Genomic DNA, 25,560 nt, shown 5'->3' with positions numbered 1-25,560 from the left:
ATCGTCGGCGGTATTTTCCAAGCGTCCTTCGCTCCTACACAAATTGTGCTGCGAAGGAAACATGGCGGCGATCATGCATTTGGTGGTGGAGCACAGTGAGATAGCTGAGCTGCCCAAAGCCACCCGGGATAAATTAGAGAAGTTTCTCTGCGAGAAGCAATCCGAGATAGACTCTCTTAAATCGCGCCATGAGCGATTCAAGGTGGACAGTGGTAAGCTTCGTCGGAAATGGCAGCTTTTTAAACATTGCGCAGTTAAGGAAATTGTGGAGAAGTAATCAGGATAACTGCCTCAGTAGGCAGATAAGTATTCATTCGTAAGTTAGATATGTTAGTCCTCGTTTGCTTTAAATGATAGACGGAACATAAATCACATTTGTTAACCAGTAGCTTTTGGTTAAGTTTGTGGTTACATGAGTGACAGCCGTAGTAACGCAAAATACTAATGAACCTTTGGGCTAAAGTGCCGATAATACCAGCATCACCCACCGACTCCAAGTTGTATATATTTTGTCTTAATTGTGTGGAGCTTGATTAGATTGAAAATGTCACGTCTGCTTTATATAACGCACAAGACAAACCACGCAACCTATAATAATCACGCCCCATCTCATGAACCCAGGCCTTGCCATAAGACATTTTTGTCCTTGTTGATTCTGGTCGGCTTGTTTTCTTCTTCATAACTAGCTAGTCACCCTGGCCTTGACTGTCGTATTGACTGATTTATACTGAATCAGTCTAGATGGAACTCGCTTGTAGTTCTGTTACGCAGATGCGGTTATCAATTGTTTTTCCTCATCTAATAAAAATCTTATGTGGAATCCTAAGAGCAACAAAACTTCGAAGCCGAGAGGCATCTGGCTCAGTGTCGGGACCAGCTCTTGTCCCAAACCCAGGAGAATCACAAGCTCAAAGAAGATCTCTCCAAGATTAGTAAGTGCACTTGGTTTTCTGATTGTCCAGATCGTTTGGTTTACTTTTTTAACATAAGTTGAAATAATCAAAACCTTTGCATTTTTAGATGAGAATATGAAGAGTCTAAGGGATAAAGAACAAGAATGTGAATCTCTGCAGGAGAAACTGTCACTACAAGAGGTTAATGCTTTGGATTTTTAATGCTTAATGCAGAAACTGTGGTTTTGAAAAAAATAGGCACTAGTATTAAATATGTAGCTGAACTGATTTTTTGTGCATGTGTTTTTGACTCCATTTTAGTCCCAGTTTGTGAAAACGAAGTGTGGGCTTGAATCTGAAAAACAAGAACTTGTTCGAATGCTTGAGAAGAGATGCCAAGAAGTCGAACATCTTAGTGGTATGTGTCTCTCCTTGCATCATCATACCAAAAGTCTAACCATTTTCAGAGAGAGGAGCTGGATATCCTTATGTACCAGTCCAAACACCCCTTATGGAGGGTTTTAAGTGTCTGGAAACCATGTGCAGTGTTTGTTTTTGAACTCTTTATAGAGGATTTGAAAAGGGTTAGTGACAAATTTGCGGAGACCAATTCAACAAAGATGGAGCTCCAGTTGAAGCTGGATGAGCTTCAGTCATCTGAGGTTTCCTTCAAGGTTAGTTTGACGTTCTCCCCTCGTCCCAGCCCTGGGTTCTCGCTTCTGTAGTTGTTCCCTTTGCCATTCACGATGACGCTCACTGAACCAAACGATTTTGGTTTTCGGTTCAGTACAGAGAGAGGAGAATGGAACAGGAGAAGGAGCTTCTGTTGAGCCAAAACACATGGCTGAACACCGAGTTGAAGGAAAAACGTGAGGAGCTGCTCTCACTATCCCGGGAAAAGGGCAGCGAGATCCTTCAACTGAAGTGTAACCTGGAAAGCAAGGAAGATGAGGTAAGTCTCTCAATAGAATTTTGAACGTTTTTAAACATTATTAGTCCTTTTTATTTTGTATTTACTTTAATTGTACTTTTTATCCTCTACAGGTCACCAAACTTCAAAGCCAAGTGACTGCCCTAAAAGCGTCAAGGGAGAACTTCCAAAAGCAAGCAGAAGACTTGATTAGCAAGCTGAAAGACGTAAGTGGCTAACTGGCTATGGCTGTCTTGAAACAGGTGCCAGGCTTTTGGTCTAGACTGTGCCCCTCTTCCTTAGGAGAAAGAAAAACAGGCGTCGATGGAGGAGAAGTTTCGGAACGAACTGAATGCACAGATTAAACTCTGCGACTTGTACAAGGTAATGGGAGAGCTTCTGGTATGCTGTACACCGCCTGCCGTGTTTATGGTTAAGTTACTTTAGGAAAGGCTGGAGGCTGGTTAAGGTCCCATTCTGACTCTTCTGCTGTGTGGTGCCAATGTCCCTCCAGAGTGCGGCAGCAGACTCTGAATTAAAGAGTGACGAGCTCAGCCAAGCCGTGAAGGAGCTGCAGGGGCTGCTGAAGGAGGCAGGGGATGGTAGGTGGTGTTTTAAGGGAGCTTAAGAAAGCACTGTCCTAAGGTAGTGGGTTTATGGGGTTATGATGCGGTGTGTGTGTGTGTGTTTGTGGGTGTGTGTGAGATGTGGGGGTGGGAACACATACTAGAACACTTTTACATGCTTGATTGGGTTTTGGTTCATTGTCGTGGCATTTTAAATTACACATTTATTAATCAGGAAATGTTTTTTTTTTACTTCCTATTTTGACTAAATTAGCAACAATACCATAGGATGCATCCTGAATGTAGCTGAAGTGTTTACTGGTTTCACTCTTCGATGCAGCTAACAAAGGTGTGGAGGCAAGGCTGCTGGAAATGGAGAAGTCTAAAGATAAGCTGGATGCTGAACTGAAGGAAAAGATCCAGAGTTTGGAAAAAGAGCTGGAAAACGCCAATGATTTACTGTCTGACCCCAAGCGTGGAGGTGCGACAATTGTTCAGAAGTGGTATTTTTTTGGATGTATGTACAATAAACATCAGTGAGTACGTGGAGTGGCTCATATGACGATCAATCCCTGTACATTGATTTGTACCTGCAGGATCAGCATCATTCACAGAACAGCTGACTACGATGTCCCCAACTGCGGCAGCAGTGTCAAAGATGGTTAAGCCCGGCATGAAAATAACAGAGGTATCGAAATCGCTTCATTAACCCGTATCATTAAATGAGTGTCTGGTTGACTTGAAGTCACAATTTGAGTCCCGTATCACCTGACCTGAAGGTGTACAGTGCTTATATGGAGGCTCAGGAGCAGCTGCAGCTGGAGCGCATGGAAAACAAGAGGGTGAACCAGTACCTTGACGAGATCTTGAAGGAGGTGGAGGCCAAGGTGCCCATGCTGAAGCGCCAGCGCGATGAACATGAGCGGGTTCAGAAGTCCGTAGCCAGTTTGTCCTCTAGGCTGGAACAGGCCATGAAGGTAAGGTCTGGCCATGCAGAGTGAGAATGTCAGGGATCTGGATCTTCATAAACGATTGAATACTGAGCGTGGCTTGGTGTTTCAGGAAATGCATCGCCTGCAGAAAGAGCGGGATGAGGCTAGCAAGCACTCCTCTGTTTTGGAAAGGGACAATCGGAGGCTTCAACTACAGCTCGCCGACTTGTCACAGCAGGTCCGTAATTAAGAACTACGTATTTGTCAGGAATTAACCTTAAATTTGGTTGCAAAAAACACCCTGGTCTCTCGCTGCAGGTCCGTGTCCTGCTGATTGAGCTGGAGGAAGCACGCGGGAATCACGTCATCCACAACGATGAGGGTGCCAGCTCCTCCGACGTCAGCAGCACCTCGGAGGTCATCTCCCAGCACCTGGTGACGTTCCGCAGCGTTGAGGAGCTTCAGCAGCAGAACCAGCGTCTTCTGGTGGCTCTCAGGGAATTGGGAGACGCGAAGGAGCAGGAGGAGGTGGAGACGACCTCTTCAAGGTAGTATCTTCTGATGTTTTGGTTTAGTTAAGCCACAAGGTCCTTCGAATGACTACCTGCATGTTTCTGCGAAATACCAGTACAGTTGTCCCTCCAGATGCACAAATTTGATTTGATAGTTTCTCTTATTTGCGAGTTGGCCATGAAAAAGTAAATGGTAATATATCTGGAGCTTGTCGAAAGATGGCAGTAGACTGTGGAATCTCACGTTTCTCTCAATAACTTAGACGTCTCAGTGCCGTTAATTTGCATTTTTAATAATTTAGATAGTTTGTATCTTATGTAAAAAGGTGTGTATATATATATATATATATATATATATATACTGTAGGAAATAAAGCAATTTGACATTCATAGTGTACAGTACAATTTGTTTAGAAATTGATATTAGACTTTTTATGTTATTGTTCAGGCTAAAAGACTTATGAGTTAAGGTCAGTAGTACCAAAGTATTATATGCAAATTTTCATATTTGTAGGGACCATCTGTCCCAAAATCTCATGCATGTGAAGGGATGACCTGTAAATACTTTAAGGCAGTGATCATCCAAAATTTTAATTGTGGGGACCGCTTTCCCTCATTTGGCTAATTTTGGCACCAAGATTTATGCTCCACTTTACCATAGTATAGGCCGAGCCCTGGAAAGTCCTTCATTGAGAGTGTTGAGGCTGTTTTAGTAGCTATGTAGCCTCCTTGGTCACCTGAGGATGCTCCCCGCAGGGTGGCAGAGCTCGAGGTTAATCTGGAGAAGGCGCAGCATGAGCTGGAGGACCTGCAGGAGCAGCGGCGCCACCAGATGCAGCTGGTGGAGTCCATCGTCCGGCAGCGGGACACGTACCGGGTCCTGCTGGCCCAGACCACGGGGGTCAGCTTCCCAATCCAGGGTGAGTGTGACGCCCAGTGTGTTGGGCTGGGGCAGTCGGTTCTGGCGCCATTTTGGTGCTTGGATATAGTGGATCAATATATTTTCGACCCCTGGTGACAAATTCAGGTTCTGGAGTAAAGTTAAGCTGATCTAGCTTGCTGAAATAAACTGCGTTAGAGGATATTGCCAATTAGTCCACGATACAATACCACTGTCAGTATTCAACACATCAAGATTATACACTGATTGTATACTGATGGGTAACAGTTTAATATTGAAATATTGGAATAACTATAACTTAAAACAGACCAAATTTAAGTACCAGGCAAAAACAGCTTATAACTACCAAGGATGAGTCAGTATTTTGAATGAAATTATTGTGCTCATCAAACTCCCTTACATAATGTATTTCTGTGTGCATCTGTACAATGCACATTTCTGCTTTTACAACTGCAAATGTAGAAGGACATAGAATGACATTTGTTTTTAACATTTGAGAGGTAGACACTGCACATTACAGTGCACTTAGCTTAGGCTACAAAAACAGCATATTTTTATGCAGTTTATAAAGGATAACATTCAGCTCTAACTCCATCTGCTGGTGTCAAACGGTACTGCAATAAATTAATTGAAATTTCGCTGTGTATCGATTAATTGCAGTATTGATACAGCTCTAGAGGGCTGGATGAGGAGTGAAGTTCTGCCATTCTCATCCATATATATTTTTATAAAAAGTTAATTGTGAATTTGAGCAGGTATTGTGCGTGACTTACTCTGCCTCCAGGCAGCACTGCCGCTGAGCCGCCATCTCTGACCTCCACGCCCCGCCGCTCGCCGGCGGTCACTCCCACCATGACCACGCCCCTGCAGGCCGCCGGGCCCGAATCCTCAGAGCTCGCGGAGGCCAGAGCTGCTCTTAAACAGGTGATGCTGCTTGTCTCCCATGGGTGAATTGGTTTAATGAGGAGTCGTACGTAGAAAGAAAGAATGAAATATAAGAATGTATTGTATTGTATTGTATTGGTTCCTGAAGCTAAATTAGGATGTTATAATGAGCACAGACATTCGATTGGGGGCAAAATAAATAGAAGGCCTGAAAATGAAGGTGAGAACGTAGGAGTACAGTATAAGCCTGACTTGTTTGAGATTTAACCTGAAAGTACCTTGTCTTCTTGATCAGTATCATGAACTGGTCTGCTTTTGATATAAGGATTAGATTATTGTGCTTTTGTGAGGGTGGATTAATGAAATGGTGATGACTGAAAACATTTCCGTGTAGCTGCAAGAAGCATTTAACACATACAAGAATGAGAAGGCTGAGAGCGAAAGGCTCCTTGGAGGTCAGACCGACAAGCTGCTGGAGCAGGTCTCTGACCTGCGCTCCCAGAATGCCAAGACATCCACCCAGCTGGAGTTCGCATCCAAGCGGTAGGCCGCCGAGTCTGACCCCCCTTTCAGCGATTTGCTGATCCGCTTCACACACAAAGGTGTGGAGGACTTTAAGTATGTATTACAACCCAAAAGCCCGTAGATCATACAAGCCATCCTTTACTCATTGGGGAAAAATCTCCATACTCTTTGGTTGACAGGCTCATTGCAAGGTCACTAGGGTGGCAGAACTGTGACATCAAGGTTGTCTTTTTAAGAGTCACGATTCCGGTCATTCAGAATGCTTTTGATATGGTAGGCTTGAAGTTCCTGGAAATAAGGAAGGTTATGCAATGTCTCTTCATTGGAAATATATCTAGCTCATACAAATATCATTTATAGCTCATTGTTTTAAATGTTCAATATTCAGCTTAAGGGTGACCACTGTGAATTGGCAGAATAAACTGTGGATCATGATTAGGTATATTGGTGGTGTGTGTTTTCAATATCTGCTTCAGGTATGAGATGCTCCAGGATAATGTGGATGGGTACCGGCGTGAGATCGCCTCGCTGCGGGATACCAACCAGAAGGTGACCACTGCCAACCAGAAACACGAGCAGGTCATTCATACGCTGACTGAGGACTTGAAGGAGGCCAAAGAGAAGCTGACTGTGGCTGATGTGAGTATTTTTGGTTCCGGTGGCAACTTAATTACTTGCAGCAGGACAAGAAATTCTCTAGAATTTACACACAAGTTTGACATTATAACAGAGGCTGCTGTTGAGACCTTTTTTGTTTTCCTTGATATTGATTCATTTGTTGATGAACTTCAGGATTGTTTACCATACTTGTACACCACCATGTTCTTGAGCTATATAATTTCCATAGAGCCGTTATGAGAACCTCAAGAAGGAGAGAGACATGTTGAAGATGGTGGAGGTGCAGTTGTGTCAGGAGAAGGAGTCCATCCTAGCTGAGCAGCGTGGACAAAATCTGCTTCTGACCAACCTCCAATCTATCCAAGTAAATGCATCTTCAGTTCAAGATTTTAAATCGTTAAGGAAAACGGCGTTCTGTTCTGCTTTCATGATCCTATGACTTCTTTTGAAAGGCAACTCTGGAAAAGGCAGACATCGAGACCAGGCAACGGCTCAACAACCAGATTGAGAAGCAGGAGCGAGAGATCACCCAGCTGCAAAAGAAGCTGGAGCACGAGGTGGAGCAGCGCCATCTGCTGGCTCGCAACCAAGATGTAAGCAGCCCTGCTGTAGATAGGCCTTGGACTCCTATGCATTCCCAGACCTTTTGTCTTACACTTGCATGATCTTGGTGTTAACAGCTGCAGCTAATGGATGCAAGGAAGCAGCTGGAGGTGCAGGCTGCCATGCACCAGAAGACCAAGGAGCAGCTGAGAAACGCTGAGCAGCAGATCGGCACCATTCGTGAGCAGCTCTGCAGTGTCAAGAAGCGGGAAGTCTCCACCCTCTCACAGGGAAGCCACAAAGGTGAGCAGAACGTGCCACTGGAGGTGTTTTCTAGAACGTGGACTTTCTGCGTATAGTTCAAGTAGAGTTGGCCAACTTGCCTTTGTTTCAATTTGGCCAAAAACTGCTGAACCATATTAGAAACCTCAATCTTGTCTTCTCCCAGGGCTACTGGTACCCGATCATGATGTGGAGGAACTTCAGAGGCGCCTCCAGCAGGCAGAGGAGCGGGCTAAGGACCTCGAGGAACGCCTGAACAGCACTACCGCCAACATGGAGCAGTATAGGGCCATGATCCTCAGTCTGGAAGAGTCTCTTGATAAAGAGAAGCAGGTGGGGCTGTGTCTACAATTCTGCTTTAGTTTGTTCAAGTGTAGTGATGTAGGTTTTTGGAGCTGTATTTTACCCTGTCTACACACAGGTCTAAGTTTCCTTTCGTTGTTTTTGAAAGATTACTCAGCAGGCCAGTTCTACCATCGAGATCCGCTTGAAAGAGTCTGGGGAGTACCAGAGGCAGCTGGAAGAAAAGCTGGAACAGGCTGAGAAGGAGAAGCAGAACCTGCTGGAGGAAAAGAGGAAAGCAACCGTGAGCATGGAGGAACAGGTAGGTTCCCCAGGCTATAGCCACCAGAATCTTAAGCTTGATTCGTACTTCACTTGTCTGCATGCTGCTATAGTCCACATGCAGCGCGTTATGTAATCGGCGCCATCTAGTGTCTGTGCAGACGGTGTGCCTGCACTGCAGATTTCTGGTCTAGCAGACTTGTTTGAGCATTGACTGTTTACTCAAGAAATTGCTAGTGCATTTCTAGCCGTTTCCAGTAGGTGGAATCTGGTGTGGTGGAATATCATTGCTGTAAGCATGCGTGATCGCAACCATACGTGAACATGGACAAATGTAAAATGTACACAAGTCCACACGGTTCACCATGCATGGACCTTAATGGCACACAAGAAGGGAAGTATGAACTAGAGTTTAACAGAAGAACGGAACCTTCTTGTAGATCTGTGTTCATTTCAGTGACTGAAACTTACGCGATTGTTCTTCGGATCCTTGTGTTAGATGGTTGAGCTGAGGAGAGATCTGAGCAAACTTCAGGTGGAGCTTCAGGAAGCCATACAGAGGGCAGCCTTGTTAGAAACCCACCAGCAGCAGGCCGTCGAGGACAGCCAGCAGCAGGTATAGCTGGAGCTTTGGTAGCCGGGTCCAGACTACCCTCGACGCATGCCACATTTCACAGACAGGCAAGCCTGTCTTTGGAAAGGAAAGCTTACAGATATTTTCCACTCTGACGTTCATTGTTGTTATAGGCTAAACTCGCTGTGGAGGCTCAGGAAAAATACGAGCGGGAGATGATTCTGCACGCCGCAGATGTGGAGACCCTCCAGGCTGTGAAGAACCAGGCCCGGCAGCTGGCCCAGATGCGCGAGCAGCTGGAGGAGAAGGCACTTAAGGCCAGCACACAGCTGCTCGAGGCTCGTGTGTCTTGGGAGGACCAAGAAAAAATACTCAAGGTGACTAGTCCGGGATTCTTTGATTCTTTCTTATTCATTGGGTTGTTGCTTTATGTAGCTGTATCTTTTCTCTTACCTCACTTTTATTCCCACGTCCACAGGAGGAGGTATCCAATCTGACGTCTCGTGCAGAAGATTTGCAGAAGCAGAACGATCTACTTCACGAGCAGATTGAGAACCTGAGCAGCAAGTTGGCTGCCTCTGTCAAGCAGGCCGCCCAGGGGACCCTGCTCGACCTCTCCCTGACTGAAGAGGGCAAGTCCCAGGACCAAATTCTCGAGATTTTGAGGTGAATGTCCCTTTTGAATCTTTCATATCTTTTCTCCAGGCATTACTATGAATGCTAGTTATACAACTGGTTTATTCCTACATGTCACTGAACAGTCACTGAATGTCAATGCTTCTTGCCTGAAGGTTTGTACGAAGAGAGAAGGAGATTGCTGAGGCCAGATTTGAAGTTGCTCAGGTGGACAGCTTGCGCCACAGGCAGAGGGTGGAACACCTGGAGAGGGAACTGAAGGAGGTGCAGGATAGCCTACATGCAGAGCGTGCTAAAGTTCAGGTGAGGAACTTCAGGTGGTCTAATTTTGGAGCTCAGTATTTGCGTAATCTTGAGTTTGCTTTTGTATGTATGCGTGCTGTGCTTGGGATCCCTTCCATTCAGTATCAGTATTTAAATTTTATAGGTCACATGTTTTCCTCGGCAGGTAACTTTGAAGACCTTGGCGCAGCACGATGAGCTGATGAAAAAGACGGAGACCATGAATGTTCTCATGGACACCAACAAGATGCTAAGGGAGGAGAAGGAGAAGCTTGAACAAGAGCTTCAGCAGGCACTTGACAAGGTGTCAACATCAATATGTTCATGTATTGTGATTTATGTCTGAAGCGCTTCATTTTACATAATTCTTTTGTGCTGTGAAAAGATAGTGGTCCAAGCAAAACAATCTGTTCTTTTATAACTTATAACATTGAATATTCAGAATGGTTGTCATTTATTAAATTTTTTTTAATGATCTACAGGTGCATACACTAGAGGCACAGATCATGCCCCTGAAGGAGTCTAACGCAGAGTTAAGTGAGAAGAGTGGCGTCTTGCAGTCTGAGAAGAAGCTTCTGGAGATGGACATCAAGCGCTGGAAGGCCCGGACACAGGTGACCAGGTCCCCCTGCAGGTCCACCTGGTAGGTATATTTGCCGAAGGTAATGATTGTGTTTACCCTGGTTTTAGGAGCTGATAAGCCAGCAGAAGGACGCTGATCCTGAGGAGTACAAGAAGTTGAACGCTGAGAAGGAAGCCCACCTGAAACGCATCCAGCAGCTGATGGAAGACACAACCCGGCTGAAGACCGAAATCAACAGGTGGGACCTCCGCTTGGAGATACGGCTCTCCTCATTCTGCATTCGCATTCTGTATTTTTGGGGGGAATCGTGTTTTTGACAGCTTTCTTTCCAATCAGGAGCAATGCATCCATAACCACCCTACAAAGCCAGGTGCAAAACCTGCAGGACAATTTTGGCAAGGTGACCCTGGAGAGAGATGAGTTAAGGAAGCGTCTGGATGCCAAAGACCTCGAAATGCAAGAGAAGGTCAAGACGATAGTGCAAGTGAAAAAGATCGGCAGGCGATATAAAACCCAGTACGAGGAGCTCAAGGCCCAACACGACCAGGTAACACGCGTTTCTCTTCCTTTCCCCATCATTTTTGTGTCACTCTGTGAATAATTGGGTGGTGTTCTGGTTAGCTGGTTGCTGAGGCAGCTACCCATCCAGTTCTGGAGCCAGAGAATGAGCAGGCCTCTGTCCAGGAGATCCAGACCTTGAAAGAAACGGTCAGTCAAGCGGAAACTAAGACCAAGGAGCTTGAGGGCCAAATGGAGAACCTGCAAAAGGTAAGGGAATGTTTAGATGAAATCCAGATGGGTCGTGCCTTAGTAAGGGAGTCAAGGAAGGCTTTGGATATATTCTACCATGGGTATTTCTCTTTATAGTACGGTGTAATGAGTTTATTACTTTGTCCCACAAGCATTACTGTACAATTGTTAACACACAAGTTCAGGTTACGGTTTTACACGGACTCAGCAGTCCATGGTGTAACCCGGTCATTTGTTCCAGGTGGCAGGTGAACGAGAGGCAGAGGCACGGAGCTTCCAGGAGCAGGTGAGCAAGCTGCAGCCTGAGCTGGCCCGCCTCCGGCAGGAGCTGCAGGAGCGCGCCACTCAGGAGGAGCAGCTGCGGCAGCAGATGGCAGAGAAGGAGGAGAAGACCAAGAAGGTCATCTTGGGGGCCAAGCAGAAGATCAGCCAGCTCGTAGGCGAGTAACAGCCCCAGTGAAGCGTGCCAACCCTCCTCCCCCAACCTTCTCTCGTTAATGCTGGTCGCTGACAGGAGGGGTGTCTATATTTGATACAGGTGCCAAGGAGCAGCTGTTGAAGGAGATGGAGGAGCTGAAGCTGCAGAGGGAAGAGCTGGAGGTACGTTTGGGGGCGCTGAAATCCCAGTACGAGGGCCGCCTCTGCCGGCAGGAGCGGGAGCTGAGAGAGCTGCGAGGCCAGCAGGAGCGGCACGGCGAGCCGAGGGACGAGCCCCAGGAGCAGGGCCCCAGCAAGGTATCGTGGGTAGTGATCCTGGAATGGATCCGTTCAGTTTGACAGTCTCCATTGTGTGACACCAGTGTCTCCTTTCTCTTTAAGGCCCAAGAGCAGCAGAGGCCAGCTGAACAGAGGCAGATCACCTTGAAGACAACTCCAGCCGCCGATAGGGGAAGGTAGCAAGTCTTCAATTGCGCAAAGCCAACGTGAATCTTGTTGCTTCAGAAACTAGCACGCAATGATTGGCGGTTTTCTGCACCATAGCGCCAACGTTTCGGAGCCTCCCACAGCAAACATTAAGCCGACGCCCCTCGTGGCCACCCCGAGCAAGCCTCCACCCATCCCTGGAAACAAGTCCACCCCCAGGGCTAGCATCCGGCCCATGATCACTCCGGCTACCGTGCCAACCCCGACTCCGACAGCCACCGTCATGCCCACCACTCAGGTCGACACGCAGGAAGGTGAGTCCATTAGACTGACAGAGAAATCCCAGAGGCTCATTCTTCAGACTGCCTTCAGCTAGTACAGACCATCTAAATATTTTTAGAACTAGACCTGAATATTTTTAGAGCTAACTGATATTTTCAGATGGTTTGAAAGGATTGATAAGATGTGTATGCTAACGTTAATTCTGAGCATGTTGCGTTCACGTTAATTCTGAGCATGTTGCGCTCACGTTAATTCTGAGCATGTTGCGCTAACGCGGCCTGGGTTTCTGACTTCAGCAGCACAGCCGTCCGAGGGTCCAGTGGAGCACGTCACCGTCTTCGGCAGCGCCAGCGGGTCTGTGCGCTCCACCAGTCCTAACGTCCAGAACACATTGGCGCAGCCCCTCTTAAACATGCAGCCCCAGCAGCAGATTCAGCAGACCCCTCAGACGCAAGCCACCGCCTTCGTCCAGCCCACCCAGCAGACCCTGGTTTCCCTGGAGGTTGCCGCTCAAGAGCCAACTTCATCCACGATGGAGGCGATGGCCGGTCCCTCGGTGGAGAGACCCTCCACCTCCACTATGGTCTTCGGTACAGGTGTGCCTCTGATTCCTTTGTCTTCTCGTTTGGAACTGAGCAAGCAGTTTTGAGTTCAGTCTAACCTTACCTTAGCTGTGTAGTTTAACTGTATGTGGTGATCTTCGTAGGTTCAGATGTAGAAGTCACATGTTTGCAGTAAGTAAATGAGCGCATTCTTCAGTTTCAGCCACGCCGGGCAGCACCATCCCCAAGAGGATACGTGAGGAGGACCTGGAGGGTACATCTGACAGCACTGACACCAGGCAAGATGAGACAATGGAGCTACCCAACCCTAAGAAGCCCCGTATCATCCAGAGAGTGGACCCTGAGGTGAGTGCCACACCCTGCATGTCAAATCATGAAAGACTTTGGCAGGACCAAAGCAGATGTTATAAGAATTATAGAACTTGCTAGACTAAGGGCTCTAGGGTAGTAATTCAGTAAGTAATTTGAGGTTTTTTTTTGTGTTTCCTAGGAAGAAGTACTGGTAGATGAAGGCATGGTGGATGAAGTTGAGGTTCCTATGGAGAATCGTGAGGCGTCTGATGCTGGCCAGGTGAGGCTTGCTCTGGTGTGACCTCCAGGTGCAAAGTCATGGCACCCAGTGTGTTGGAATAGCCCTGAGTCCAGCATATCCATCTGGGCATGGCTACAGGTACCTACGGAGCTGGAATACCCCTTGTTGGAGGACGGGGACGAACAGGACGGTGACTCTTCACAGGCTGTCCCCGTGGACCAACCCACCGAGGCTCAGGTCTGCCCACAGGACCCAGTGGAAGAACAGCACGATGTCATTGTCATCGTCTCGGACACTGACAGTGAGGAGGAGGAGGAGGAAGAAGAGGAGGAGGAAGAGGAACAACAGGTAAATTTGTTTACAAAACCCATTTAAGGAGTATGAGGTATTTTTGCCTTTAGAGATTATATTCTAAACCGTTGTCTGTAGGACTATGAGGAGGATGATGACGATGAAGATGATGATGACGATGGGACTGGCATGGGTGATGAAGGAGAAGAGAGCAATGGGGAGAGTGGCAGCGGAGGGGGGTGTGATGAGCCATACGAGGGAGACGATCTGGAGGTGAGCTGGCGAACTCGGCCCCAATGTCCTCCCTGGTCTCCATGTTCGCTGGCATGTTGGTGATTACATACACACACAAATACTGTTACAGACTTTGCTGGGAACGGCAATAAAGAGAATTGGACTGAGTCACCAATGGTGGGCGGCAGTGAGACACTACATAAATGGCGTCACTGTCCTGGAGGAAGGGAGGGAGTGTTTGCTTTTATTGTTTAAACACTGAACGCACATGGCATCCTCATTTCCCTGAAAGCTCACACTCCGTCACACATGTGACTTGTTTTCGGGTTTTTCCGCATGGAGTGGTGATTTTGTTTATGAATTGCGTGGTCCAGGGGACCGAGGCCAATGACGCCAGCACGGAGAACGAGGAGATCCTGGGGGCTGGGGACTCAATCCAGAGGCTGGCCGACACCCAGACATCCAGTGGTAATTTTAAACAGTTTGTTTTTCCTGGTGCTGCTGATGGGCGTCGGTCTGTGGGTGTAGGGGCTTGGATGAAGTCCAGTTTTTCCTGGTCTGATTGATTTTTCTCTCATAACATGAATTAAATTTTAATGTATCCTTCATTCCAGGAGAAGGAAGCAACAGCAACATGGAAACCTTTCCTACAGAGTCCCAGCCAGACCAGCAGTTGAATGTTGACCGGCAGGTGCCCCGCCCACCTCAGTCGCCACGGAGACCGTCTCATACCCTGCCACCCCGACTCAATATCCAGGTCCCCCCCGCCCAGGAACTCGGGCCGCCCCCGCAGGTGTGTGCGCATTTATCTAGTATCGTACGGTTTCTTATAAACGCTCACGGCAGCCTTTCTCACCCGGAAACGTGCGTCTGGGCGTTGGTCCCTGTGGGCATCTGTTTTTCATGTTTTGAATGCCAATGCTTTTCTCTCCTTCAGCGCATTCCCATTAGACGTCAGTTCCCTGGGGGCCGAGGGACACAAGGCGTCCCTCCAGTCAGCAGCAACACGGTGAGTTGCCCATCCGTGTGTATTGGGAGAACAGGGAGAGTCCAAGCTCACCCCCCCCCCCGTCTTAAGGCGTCCCGTCTGCTCTATGCTGTGCCGCAGCCCTGCTTTGATGAGGAGGACCGGATGGTTCCCAGCACCCCCACGCTGATGCTGCCCCACCGCAGTGACAGCTTCGCCGAGGCCATCCAGTAAGTGAATTAGCCGGGCCGACTTGAGCGCTGTCGTGTCCAGTGCATGTTGAGGCGTCCTGAACACTCCTGCTTCAGCCCTCCTCCCTAACCCTGCTATTGCCCGTCAGCAGCTCTCCTCAGGTGGCCGGTGTTCCCCGGTTCCGGTTCGGTCCACCTGAAGATATGGGCCAGGCTGGCTCGGACCTGGGACAGCTAGCTTCGCAAGGAGGTATGTTGTCGCCTGCAAAATCAGGTCAGTGATGCAGTTTGGTGTAGAAAATGAACCAAGTCAGGAAAACCACCACGGTGGTTGTGTAGATGAGTGCGTGCCTGCATTCCCTGTGATGGTCTGGAATCACACCCAGGTCGCACCCCAGGGGAGCGTGAGCTTATCCAGAAAGGGCCGCTCTGTATGCGGGTTTTCGCTGCAACTACCTAATTAGATTACTAATTAGAGGACTGATTGGCTGAGGAATCCTCACACCTGGGTTTGAACAGCTGACTTAAAGGTTATCCCCAAAACCTGCATACACTGACTCTTTGTGGATGAGGTTGGCCACCCCTAGTGTAACCATTTTGTGCCCTATGCTGCCTGAAAACGGTGCCCCCCCCCCAAAAAAAAACCCTCAGCAGAATAATCGTTTAGGATAAACCTAGAAGAAAACCATGGACTGTCGTTTCACTTTGTAATACCTGTACATGCTTGCTATCTTCTACATTTTCCTCCGCATGCATTTACAGTATGAATGTAGAAAATGAAATATCTTGCACTATGCTGGATGAATTGATCTCCTGAGGATTGGTTACATAACGGGGGACTAAATCCACAGTCCCATGCAGTTCTGGAACTTGAAATGGGGCCGTGAAACCAGGGCAATGTCAGCCTATGGGAATTCATTTACCAGGTTACTTGGATTACATAGAATTATGGTTAGTGAACCATCCAGAAGGCACAGGGGTTCACTGGAAATAGTGTCAGTCTGTCACTGGGGCCAGTACAGATTCACAGACTATGGGCACTTTATAGATGGCAGAAGCTGGAGTGCCTGGTGGAATGGACTCTCTCTTAACTGCATGTGAACTGATATACCGCAGGTTAGTCACATGTTCACAGCTGGTCACCCTTCCTTTCTCAGGTCTAGGAATGTATGAGAGTCCCCTATTCATGGGGGAGCATGAGGAGTCGGGGGGCCGCAGCGTGCCCACCACCCCGCTACAGGTGGCAGCGCCAGGTGAGTGCCAGCACACCTGTACATTTTGGACCTAAAACTAAACTGAGATCTAACAAATGCCACTTTGTTGGGCCTTTTATTTTACTCTTTTTTTTTTTTGCCCCGTTTCCTTTTTCTGCCATATGACTGATTTTTTTTAAACCACACATACTTTTTGTCTCCCAGTGACAGTGTTCACGGAGTCCAATCCCTCCGACGGGTCGGAGCATGCCTCCCAGTCTGTTCCCATGGCGACCACGTCCACGGCGGGTCAGCGGCCCCATGGGATGGCCAGCCCGAGGGATGACGCAGACGAGGTGCTCTTGGAGACGGAGAGTGACGGGTAGGACGATGACTTGCGGCTCCTACGGTGAACAACAGCGGGTTTTTCTGTAGCTTTGGTCGAAAAGCCGGCATGGCACAGGGGTCTGTCTGCAGCATACAGCCTGCAAAAGGTGAATCTTGTTTTCAGCAAAAGTGGTTCACATAATCTGACCAAAAACACTGTCTTAGGAGGGACACAATGAAGCTTAAAATAACTTTATAAAACACTGCAACACTGTTCCAGACTGTTTTAATAATCATTTAATAGTCATATTTACAGTACTATATAAAAGCTTTTATGTGAGCAGTATATAGTGGTTTTCTCAGTAATACAATAAAAAGCAAAAATGTTTTTCAAGAAGTTTCTGAGAGCTAGTTGGATGGTTACAAGACTGCAACTTTAGTGCCCAAACTTCTCATGGGTGCTCTGCCTGTTTAAATTTCACCACCAGCTCAATTAATTTAACTTGGTTAACTTATAGGGTATTGATTAACCAAGCATTGTAGACTAGCGGTCGAATTAAACCAACATGTGCATATATAGGAATGTAAGTGGTTCACATTGGGGCGCTTTGGGAGTTTCTGAAAAAGTGTGAACATAAACAAAATATTCTTTAGCAGACAAATTTTTATCCTTATGCCACAAAACCAAGGCCAGTGGAAATTTTAGTTGGCACCGCTTGTTACTGTTACCTGACATCACGATTGATAAATAACAATTACAAAGAATAAAGACACATGATATACAAAGGGGGTAAACACAAGGCATGATATGCAGTGGTTTGTGGAAATTCAAGTAGTGTAGCGCTGAGAAGACCCTGGTCAGTACAGAGAGCATCCATCATGTCTATAGTGTGAAACACATCATATGCGGAATAAATTCTAAAATTAAATGTATGATGATGCCACATCAGTACAGTTGTCTGCCATTAGATATTTTGAGAATGTCCCAGTCAGTGCAGCTAAAAGTCCTTCAGTGTCGCAGAAGCATCCATTGTCCATGACATCAGTCACTGTTTTTTGGTCTATTGACTTTGAGCCTTTGTTTGTACATGGGAATTAAAAGCAGCATAGCACAGGCGGACTTACCAAGGGGTGCATGATGGGAAAACTGGCACGCTTGCCGAAACGCGTTGTCAGTGATCCAGTGTTTTGTCCTTGAGGCTGTTGTGATCCACTTTGTACATAATTGGGCAGCTCGTCCAACAAGCAAGCATGATTAAGATGCCCCAGAACTTACAGCTGAATCCAAAAAAGTTTTTTCAAGAGCAGAAATGTGCTGGCCAAGCTCACAAAGGTTCACGGCAAAGTCTGGGACTTTTTGGTCAAGCCAGGTTTCCCTGAAGCAGATTGCCCGGCATTGAAATCCTTTTGGGTTTGGAGGAGTAGAAAAAGTTAATGAAATGGATGTTTGAAACGAGCATTGCCGGTAGAGATGGATGGTACGTTCACATTTTGAGTGGGTGTTGGTCCATCGTCGTTGTTTACCCGGTGTAGGTAAGCTTACTCCAGGTATACTCAATACATGTAATTCATCTGGAATTGCACATGAACATACCGAATGACTATTTGCAAACTGCCTGAGGTGTAATAAACCTTCTTGGCTGTAAACACCAATGAGACAAAACATTATGACTTCACCCATGTAAAGTGAATAATGTTGGCTAAAAATGGTGTATGTCAAGGTCTGGGATATATTAGACCGTAAGCTAACGTTCAGCACTCAGTCAGTATGTTGAATGCAGGAAAAAATGTGAATGGTACAAACTTACCCTTACTGACAAAAACATATAACAGCAGAAGAGCTTGTACCAGTGCAACCCTTCCAGACGCCATCTTGGATATTGCACACTATTGTACATCGATGTCAGCATCCTCCCCATCGTGTCCACAAACTTCCAGAATAAATCTACCATGACCAAACCATTAAATTGCTTGGACTCTAATTTAAGCATACCTGAGACTACACTGTGCTCTTTTGGACAGAACCGGGGCTGAGTCCAGTATGGAACCCGAGAGCCAGACAGAGATGGAGGTGCTGGCCCAGCCGTCAGGCAGCGGTAGCCTCTCGTCCAGCAGTCAGGAGCCGCCCTCCAGCTCCTCAGGTCGGTCGAGGGGAACTGGGGACACCGACTCTGCTGGAACAAGCCGTGCTGCTTTTGATTTGGATCTGTACTCCCTTTGTGTAACTTCAAACACTCTTCATTATGAAATTTTAATGGGAAATGACTGCAGCTCCCCTGTACCACCCAGGACTTGAGCTTAGGCAGCGTGTAAGAGCAGAGCTGCTGTGATTCTGAGGATGTCTATGGGAAACGGGAGTTCTGCCATGGGGCTGTGCTTGATGTTTGCTAAGCCCAACCCTACCCTTCCCCACAGACCCAAGCAGCAGCAGAAGCCAGCCCAAACCCTGGAGAGCCCCTCCTGGGCGCCAACTGCAGCGCTGGAGAGAGCAGAGGGGCAGAGGCTTCCGGAGAGGTGAGCAAGGACACAGCTACAGGCTTCAGGTTTTCGCATTTTAATCAAAATACAAAAAGGTAGAACTCGTACATCAGAGGACAGCAGCAAACTGAACAAATACACCTCAATTTCTTTTATACATTTCTTAACTTCTGGCTTTGGTCATTCATTTTATTTAAAGCTGCATATATAATTTTTCTTCTGCAGGTGTAATGGGAATAAGGGGTCGATTCGCCAGGTGAAGCATGAAATGGATCCAGCTGTATTGCCATAGCCGTAGGCTTACTGTAGTTCATAATATACTGAGATCTTGTTTTTGCTTTAGGTGTTTGTGTGTTTTATTGTACTTTTAAAGGTTTCTGAATAATCCCTGCAAAGCAGTGTTGTGTTTTTTATTAAAAATTAAGAATTTCAGTCTGTGTTCATTTTCTTTTCGGCAAGGAAATTCAGGGACAGTTGAACCAGCTCTTTGCGGAGTTCTCCTGAGATTGTGAAGGCTCTGGAGAGGCCAAGGCTGGTTGATCGCCATCGACCTTGATGTTGTAATATTTTGCTGGAGAAGACAAGAAAATGTATTACCTTTTGTTGACGACTCAAACTGGTCAGACAGGTAATACAAGCAAGAAATCCGGGGGCTGGAAAAACAGCTAATGAGTTCATGGTAACCTTTCCCATTGAAAACACAAAGTGAATGTAGACTTAACACCTGACGCTCTCATGACATTGCAGCCTACCAGCGATGGGTGTTTCTTTAGTGACAGAATGACTAGACAGTTGGATCTCTGAGTGGGTGAGCTGACTTCCTATGAATGGCGTCTGCCAACCTCTCAAGCGTGGTCTGTCAGTGTGGACCAGAAAGCCCATGTGCGTCAATGTGTCAATTTAATAATAAAGAAACCCTGGCCTCCATCCAAAGCTAATACTCAACAGAGCACTTACTCCTTGAAAAGATGTAGTAGACATAGCCGTTTGGTGTCCTGGGAGTGGGTACAGAGACTGCAGATGTCACCAGAGTAGGTCCCTTCCATGTGATTTTAATCTCCCTTTCAAGGCCGTCTTCTGTAGAAATGAAAGAATCGGACGATAATCTATCAAAACTTTTGTCTATCCAACAATGGGCAAGGATGAATAAATCCTAAACGACTTTGTACAGTTGATGTTATTTCAGTTTTATTCTTTGCCTCTGTCACTTGGTGACAGACGTGTTTCTGTGGAGACTGTAGGTTCTGGCATGTTCAGTCGCATGAATATCACATGCTATACATTTACCTACGTTAACTTTAAAACCAAGAAGTGAGGCCCACCTTTACCTGCTTGTCGGGCATGTCTGCTCCTGACAGTGACCACCATGTACCTGGGTCTCTGCCCACAGGTTGGGCTTGTCCCATATTTAAAGCCGTATCTCTGTAGCAGGCCCCCTAGAAGTGAACCACAGGGCAACGGAAGATAAAACACTGAGGCCAGTAGTAAATGTACAGCCATGAGCGGTTTGAGCAGCGATGAGAAATTACCTTGTTTGAAGAAAAACACAGACTCTGATCGCCGCCCGTATTCGGGGACGGCCAAGGCAGCGGTGATCTTGCCAGCCAGTCCACTGAAGCCCGCGGAGATTGATTGAGGGTAACCGGGATCCATGACGTCATTTTCAAACCTCCAGTAATTGTTCCCCTGTGAAGCACAGATAGTGTACATAGATCAAAGTAGTTTGCGTTTATTGTTCTACTATAGCTTCAGTTAATATTTAACTATGACTTGTCAATGGTTGTATTTCTACAATGGTTGTATGTCATGGGAAACTGTAAATGTACCTTGAAGAAGTAAGTCTTTCCTTGGCAGTTACAGCGGGTGAAGACCGTGTCTATAGGAGATGGGATGCCCCACACCTCTCTGATACTACGGGCGGGACCCGGTACCCTGTTGTCATCCAGCATCCAAAAGTAGTGACCTGAAAAAGTGTCGAACACATCAATGGCTGCATATATCCTGTGATCAGTATTAGTCCATTTTTCAGTAGAACAGTTAAAACAACTGAATACTGGTGGATGAAAATTGGAGAAATGACTGCGATATGTTACCCACCACGGAAAACAGCAATCGTCCCATTGCGGAGAGTTGTGAGCCCGCTGATGGGTTGTCCGTTGCAAAGGTCGGTGTCATTGCTGCTGTCTGAAAATGAACCAAGTCAGGAAAATGGTAGCAGCATTCAGGAGAAAGACACTTAACTGACTGCAGATGAGCTAACACTCTGCATTTTCCAAAAGCACGGAATATATTTCCACCTTTTAACATTCAATGTCAGAATTTGATGCAATTAGACTAAATAGTCTCCAAATGCAGCTTCCCAAACCAGTCCTTGGGGAACCCCGACCAGTCCACATTTTTGGTCCCTCCCAGCTCTCAGCCAATCAGGAACACCGAATACCTGGCACAGGAGCACTGGGAGCCGAGAGGAAGCAAAAACGTGGACTGTCCGGGGTTTCCCGAGGACTGGGTTGGGAAACACTGTCCTAATGTTTCAAACCAAAGAAAATGATGATGGGGAGAGGATTTTACCTGCCAGGTAGTCTGAGTCGGTGGGATCGTCGGTTTTTAGGGCCTCTGTGCCGTTTGTCTGCATTTCAGGTTTGCTAGGCTTCCCAGTGGAGGCTATTGGGTCCACAGCCACAGAACTGGGGTCCCCAGAATCCCCTCTTCCATCCTGACGCTCAGCATCAGCTGTGGCCGGCTGGTCAGCAGCTGGACGTTCGGGCTGAGCAGTGCTGGCAGCCACATCATCTGCAGACGGTGTGTCAAGCGCAGAGGGCACCGGTTCTGTCTGAGAATCCACTTCGGCGGGTGGGGTTTCCGGGAGGGAGGTGTCATCAGGGGCGTCGCCCGAGATGTTCACCGTGTCCGCTGACACATTAGGAACTGAGCTTCCCGGAGTAGTGGGCTGTTGGGGTGTGGGGGATGTTTTCTCATTTGTAGGCATGGTCTCGGGGCTATGTGTAGAACTGAACTCATCTGAGCTCAAGGGAGCTAGATTTCCATTGTTCGAAGAGCTGGAGTCTGGATTATGTAAACTCTCCTCCTGCGATAATGTTCCATTTGCAAGATCCTCAGAGTTTGTTTCATCTAACTTCTGATCAGTTGGTGGTGTTCCTGCTACAGATTTTTCAGAAGATGGAGTGTCCGATCCCTCCGTATCTGATCCCTGTGTATCTGCATCTGTGGGATTTTCTGTGAACACAAAGCTCCTTGACCCAAGAGAAGGATCAGGAGTTACCTCCTCTATGCCCTCAGGGATGTGACCTGAGGGCTCAGCACTGGGGGAGTTCTCACCTCCCCCAGAGCTCATATTGACATCAGGGTCATTCCCTTTAGTGAAAGGTTCAGGATCAGAGGGTTCATCAGCAGGGGTCACTGTCATAATGGAGAGGAAGAAAACAGAAAATCAAAATTTTTAACCATAAAGTATATGGAACGTAACTTTCCAAGAGTCAAAATATCCCTGCTTAATACTCCGTGGGTACTGCTGTTCTCTCACCCCCCCCTAGGGTTAGAGGTGAGGGTTCTAATGCCACGTTTGCTCTGTGTGGGTAGAGTTTCCATGTCCTCCCTGTGTTGTGTGGATTTCCTGTAGGTACTTTGGTGTCTTCCCATAATCCAAGACATGCAGTTAAGATAACTGCTGCCTATAAATTGCCTAGGGAGTATTTGTCAGGTATCCTGCAGTGGACTGGCAACCTGTCCCAGGGAGCTGGGAGGGAGCAAAAATGTGGACTGTCTGGGGATCCACGAACACGGGATTGAGAATCACTGACCTATGCTGCCTGGGACAGGCTTCTGGTGATAAGTGGTTGGTAGAGCAATGATTAGCATTTCCATGTGTTCAAGGTTTTATATCATTCATCTGTCTTCCAACCACTCATGGCACTGATAAAATCCGTCAAAGCTGATGTTTGTCAGCTGGGGGGTAACACTCTTTTCTCGCCTAGCATGCTGGTACGTGTAACACTATTTCCATGCATAAGCAAGTGGTCATTTACAAGCATAGCAACGTATTCGTTACCTGTGGCCGTTGGGTTGCTGGTTGCAGAGATGGTAATCACATCTCGGCCACTGGAAAGGGTAGTTGTTTCTGGAGAACTTCCAGACTGATTTTCTTGAAACGATCCATCCCCGTCCCCTGAAACTGAGCTTGATTCCATGCCGGAGGTATCCTGGAGGTACTGCTCAGAGCGCTGAGGGACAGCCGTGCTTTCAGGCGTCGAATCCGTTTTGGGTGTGTTCGGCTTTGGGGGCTCGTGGCCTTCACCATTCTTTGGACTGGGAGTGGATCCGGCGTCCGCAGACTCCGCTACATGATCACATACAGTAATCCTGATTACTGACCCTTCTCCGATGGGCCAGAAACATCTGCCGCCTGTGGAAAAAGTCTCTTCGAGCTCCAGCTCAGAGTACATCTGCAGCCTGACTGCCTTCTTTGAACCAGTGGTTCAAGCAGGCGAGTACCTCAAGATCCCTTAGTTATTTTTCTGTAATTTACTAAGTAAATCCCGACAGCTTTATAGGCTCTAAACTGAAGACAGTCCCATAAGTAAATCCTAGCCATTTCATGGATTTCATGATTGAAAAGCAAATTTCCAAAATTCACTCAGTCCATGGGATACACTTTGGAGAAGATTTCTGTGGATTATGTGAGTTTTGGAAATTTAGTGAAAGTTCTTCGTTGGAATACGTGAGGACTGAGTGAGTTTTGGTTCCTGATACTGTGACATGATGAGGAAGGCAGACGGTCTTATCTTAAAAACGAGCTAAGTTTAGAAAAATTGCTCTACACTTAATTACAGTGCTGGACACACTTCTTTTTGGAAATGCATGCCGTATAATATAACTATTCCCTGAAAAAGCTCCTCCTCAGAAATACACAAGGATACGTTTTTTTCTTAATTGATTAAATAAGTAATTAATATGAGTTAATATGGATAAGCAGTGGACAAATTTATATGGACGGACGAATTAATAATACTGGATGCATTTTTTTCATTATAATCATGCCAGAAGTGAGCATGCATGACTTACTAGAACACAGGACTTACCTTTACCACAGTTCCCCACATAATCAGGGCAGCACTGGTTAAATTGAGTACACTCAGCATCACAATGGCACTGTCTGCCTCGCTTGAAGGACTCACCACATCGCCCTTTACACGAGTCTCCTGCAAATCAAACCTACTCTCTAAATTTCTTACATTTATATTCCTTATGCTTGTATTTGCCATATATTTATTTATGATATATTTTCAGGTTCAATAGGCCACGGAAAACTACACCTACTGCAAACATAACTTTCAAGTATATAACTGTACGCTGTTTTTAAAATGATTATTTCCAGTACCAACTCTCCCGTGAACCCGAAAGACAGAGAAAGCTGAACCTTTCTGCTGATGGTGATGTTTCTTATCTTCCTCCAAGAGTAACTCTGTTCTACAATGCATGCAGGTATTAATACGATTGCTGTCTAATGCCAAAGAGCGCCACACAGGACACATATAAGCCGTATAGCTTTTTATGCGGTCATTTGTACACGATACTAGCAGTGCTACAGCCATATGATGTGTTCAGGGGGCTGTGCATTCCTTCACAAATAAACACCAAAAGAAGACCGTTACCCGTGGTGCACAAAGACTCATAATCCCCGCAGCATTCATTGTGAACGATGCAGCTGTAGTCGCAATGGCAGCGATTGCCGCGATGATACGATTCTCCGCATCGGTTTCTGCAGCTCGCTGTTAAGGGAACGACATATTCATTCACCATAATGCTAAAGCTGCAGCTGAAAACTTCTGTTGAGCAACCAGTAAGGTTTCCGAACATGGGTCTGTTTGTGTTTAATCATTAAACTATGTAAACAGTAATTAGTGTCTGAAATGTTCTTAGCTCTATACATTGCCAGTAGAATATATTGCACTTTGATTCGGTGAAAGATACCGCACTTACGTTGTCCGCTACACAATGGAAGAAGATACATCAACACCATAAGGCAAGGTGGTATAAAAGTGTGGGCCATTGCTCTAATAGGCCTACTGTAAGATAAAGACAGTAAAAGAATATTTTTAAATTACATTTAATATATTAACCGTTACTTCGCATTGTTCTTTATAATGTAATAATTATACTTATAAATAAACATTCAAATTCATATGTTGTACTAAATCAATTTTAAACAAAGGTAAATTAAGAAATCTTACTTCTTGTCAAGTGAGCTCCTGTGAATCTAAATGTTCTTTGGTGGTAATTTATATAGTGAGGGCTGGATTTTTTTCAGTCTGGGCTGGTTCCTCTAATTAAATGATCCTACGCCATAACCGAAGGCAAAAAAGAAAGGGAGACGTAGACTTCCTGTTTTTACTCATGAAAACTATTAGTAATACCTGGACTAGCACCAGCGTTATCTGCGCGAAGAGTGCGGGGTAACAGCACATGCTGACTCCCGTCTTAAATGCCAGATATACTGAATGTTCTTCAGATCGGATCATTTTTACACACAACAATTCAATTAATATTAACGCCGTATTTAAACAATCTGTTTGGAATTTAAAGTATATACATTTGGGCTCATCGTTTATTTTAATTTAAATGCATTTCAGAATTGCTTTAAAGAATTACACGTCTGTGCCAA

General features: G+C 46.3%; 2 protein-coding genes across 8 annotated transcripts; one reads left to right on the top strand and one right to left on the bottom strand.

Moving 5' to 3' along the window:
• Positions 1–19,310, top strand: tprb (translocated promoter region b, nuclear basket protein). 6 transcript variants are annotated; one of them, XM_072700109.1, is made up of 51 exons: positions 1–212; positions 828–932; positions 1,021–1,094; positions 1,215–1,311; positions 1,464–1,567; positions 1,681–1,845; positions 1,938–2,030; positions 2,107–2,187; positions 2,318–2,405; positions 2,710–2,850; positions 2,966–3,057; positions 3,149–3,346; positions 3,432–3,539; positions 3,620–3,849; positions 4,570–4,733; positions 5,499–5,638; positions 5,994–6,142; positions 6,601–6,763; positions 6,972–7,106; positions 7,195–7,335; positions 7,423–7,588; positions 7,734–7,900; positions 8,019–8,171; positions 8,631–8,747; positions 8,879–9,082; positions 9,184–9,371; positions 9,497–9,644; positions 9,790–9,927; positions 10,106–10,237; positions 10,314–10,444; positions 10,543–10,753; positions 10,828–10,974; positions 11,198–11,396; positions 11,495–11,691; positions 11,776–11,849; positions 11,938–12,134; positions 12,402–12,698; positions 12,862–13,010; positions 13,156–13,236; positions 13,336–13,545; positions 13,627–13,761; positions 14,097–14,190; positions 14,337–14,515; positions 14,660–14,731; positions 14,831–14,919; positions 15,033–15,130; positions 16,038–16,133; positions 16,299–16,455; positions 18,423–18,541; positions 18,816–18,914; positions 19,104–19,310. In XM_072700109.1, the coding sequence occupies exons 1-51, from the start codon at positions 62–64 to the stop codon at positions 19,136–19,138; spliced, it is 7,098 nt and encodes a 2,365-aa protein (XP_072556210.1). In that variant the 5' UTR covers positions 1–61; the 3' UTR covers positions 19,139–19,310. The 6 variants fall into 6 exon arrangements, with proteins under 6 accessions (XP_072556210.1, XP_023660348.2, XP_023660345.2 ...); XM_023804580.2 differs by having other exon boundaries at positions 14,801–14,919; positions 15,030–15,130; XM_023804577.2 differs by having other exon boundaries at positions 12,399–12,698; positions 14,801–14,919; positions 15,030–15,130.
• On the bottom strand, positions 18,939–25,281 carry prg4b (proteoglycan 4b). Of its 2 annotated transcripts, none has more exons than XM_023804584.2 (12): positions 25,130–25,281; positions 24,879–24,964; positions 24,551–24,667; positions 23,978–24,097; positions 22,948–23,235; positions 21,450–22,298; positions 20,976–21,062; positions 20,705–20,841; positions 20,408–20,564; positions 20,201–20,314; positions 19,836–19,955; positions 18,939–19,449 (listed from the first exon to the last, which is right to left on the bottom strand). In XM_023804584.2, exons 2-12 carry the CDS (start codon positions 24,946–24,948, stop codon positions 19,343–19,345), a joined length of 2,166 nt encoding a protein of 721 aa, XP_023660352.2. In that variant the 5' UTR covers positions 24,949–24,964; positions 25,130–25,281; the 3' UTR covers positions 18,939–19,342. The 2 variants fall into 2 exon arrangements, with proteins under 2 accessions (XP_023660352.2, XP_023660353.2); XM_023804585.2 differs by having other exon boundaries at positions 20,207–20,314.
• Positions 25,282–25,560: the final 279 nt, after the last annotated feature.

Source organism: Paramormyrops kingsleyae, chromosome 15 (genome assembly GCF_048594095.1).
Source record: "Paramormyrops kingsleyae isolate MSU_618 chromosome 15, PKINGS_0.4, whole genome shotgun sequence".
NCBI lineage: Eukaryota > Metazoa > Chordata > Actinopteri > Osteoglossiformes > Mormyridae > Paramormyrops > Paramormyrops kingsleyae.
Note: the sequence above shows the minus strand (reverse complement) of the source record. Positions and strands in the feature narration are given on the sequence as shown.

Excerpts from the sequence above, each read along its gene's own strand:
- tprb (XM_023804577.2), top strand. The coding sequence starts at position 62 with ATGGCGGCGATCATGCATTTGGTGGTGGAGCACAGTGAGATAGCTGAG. Across the intron at positions 7,107-7,194 it reads CCAACCTCCAATCTATCCAA|GCAACTCTGGAAAAGGCAGA; the intron begins GTAAATGCATCT and ends TTCTTTTGAAAG. Across the intron at positions 13,237-13,335 it reads AGGCGTCTGATGCTGGCCAG|GTACCTACGGAGCTGGAATA; the intron begins GTGAGGCTTGCT and ends GCATGGCTACAG.
- prg4b (XM_023804584.2), bottom strand. The coding sequence starts at position 24,948 with ATGGCCCACACTTTTATACCACCTTGCCTTATGGTGTTGATGTATCTT. Across the intron at positions 20,315-20,407 it reads TGTGTTTTTCTTCAAACAAG|GGGGCCTGCTACAGAGATAC; the intron begins GTAATTTCTCAT and ends GTTCACTTCTAG. Across the intron at positions 19,956-20,200 it reads TGCCCGACAAGCAGGTAAAG|AAGACGGCCTTGAAAGGGAG; the intron begins GTGGGCCTCACT and ends TCATTTCTACAG.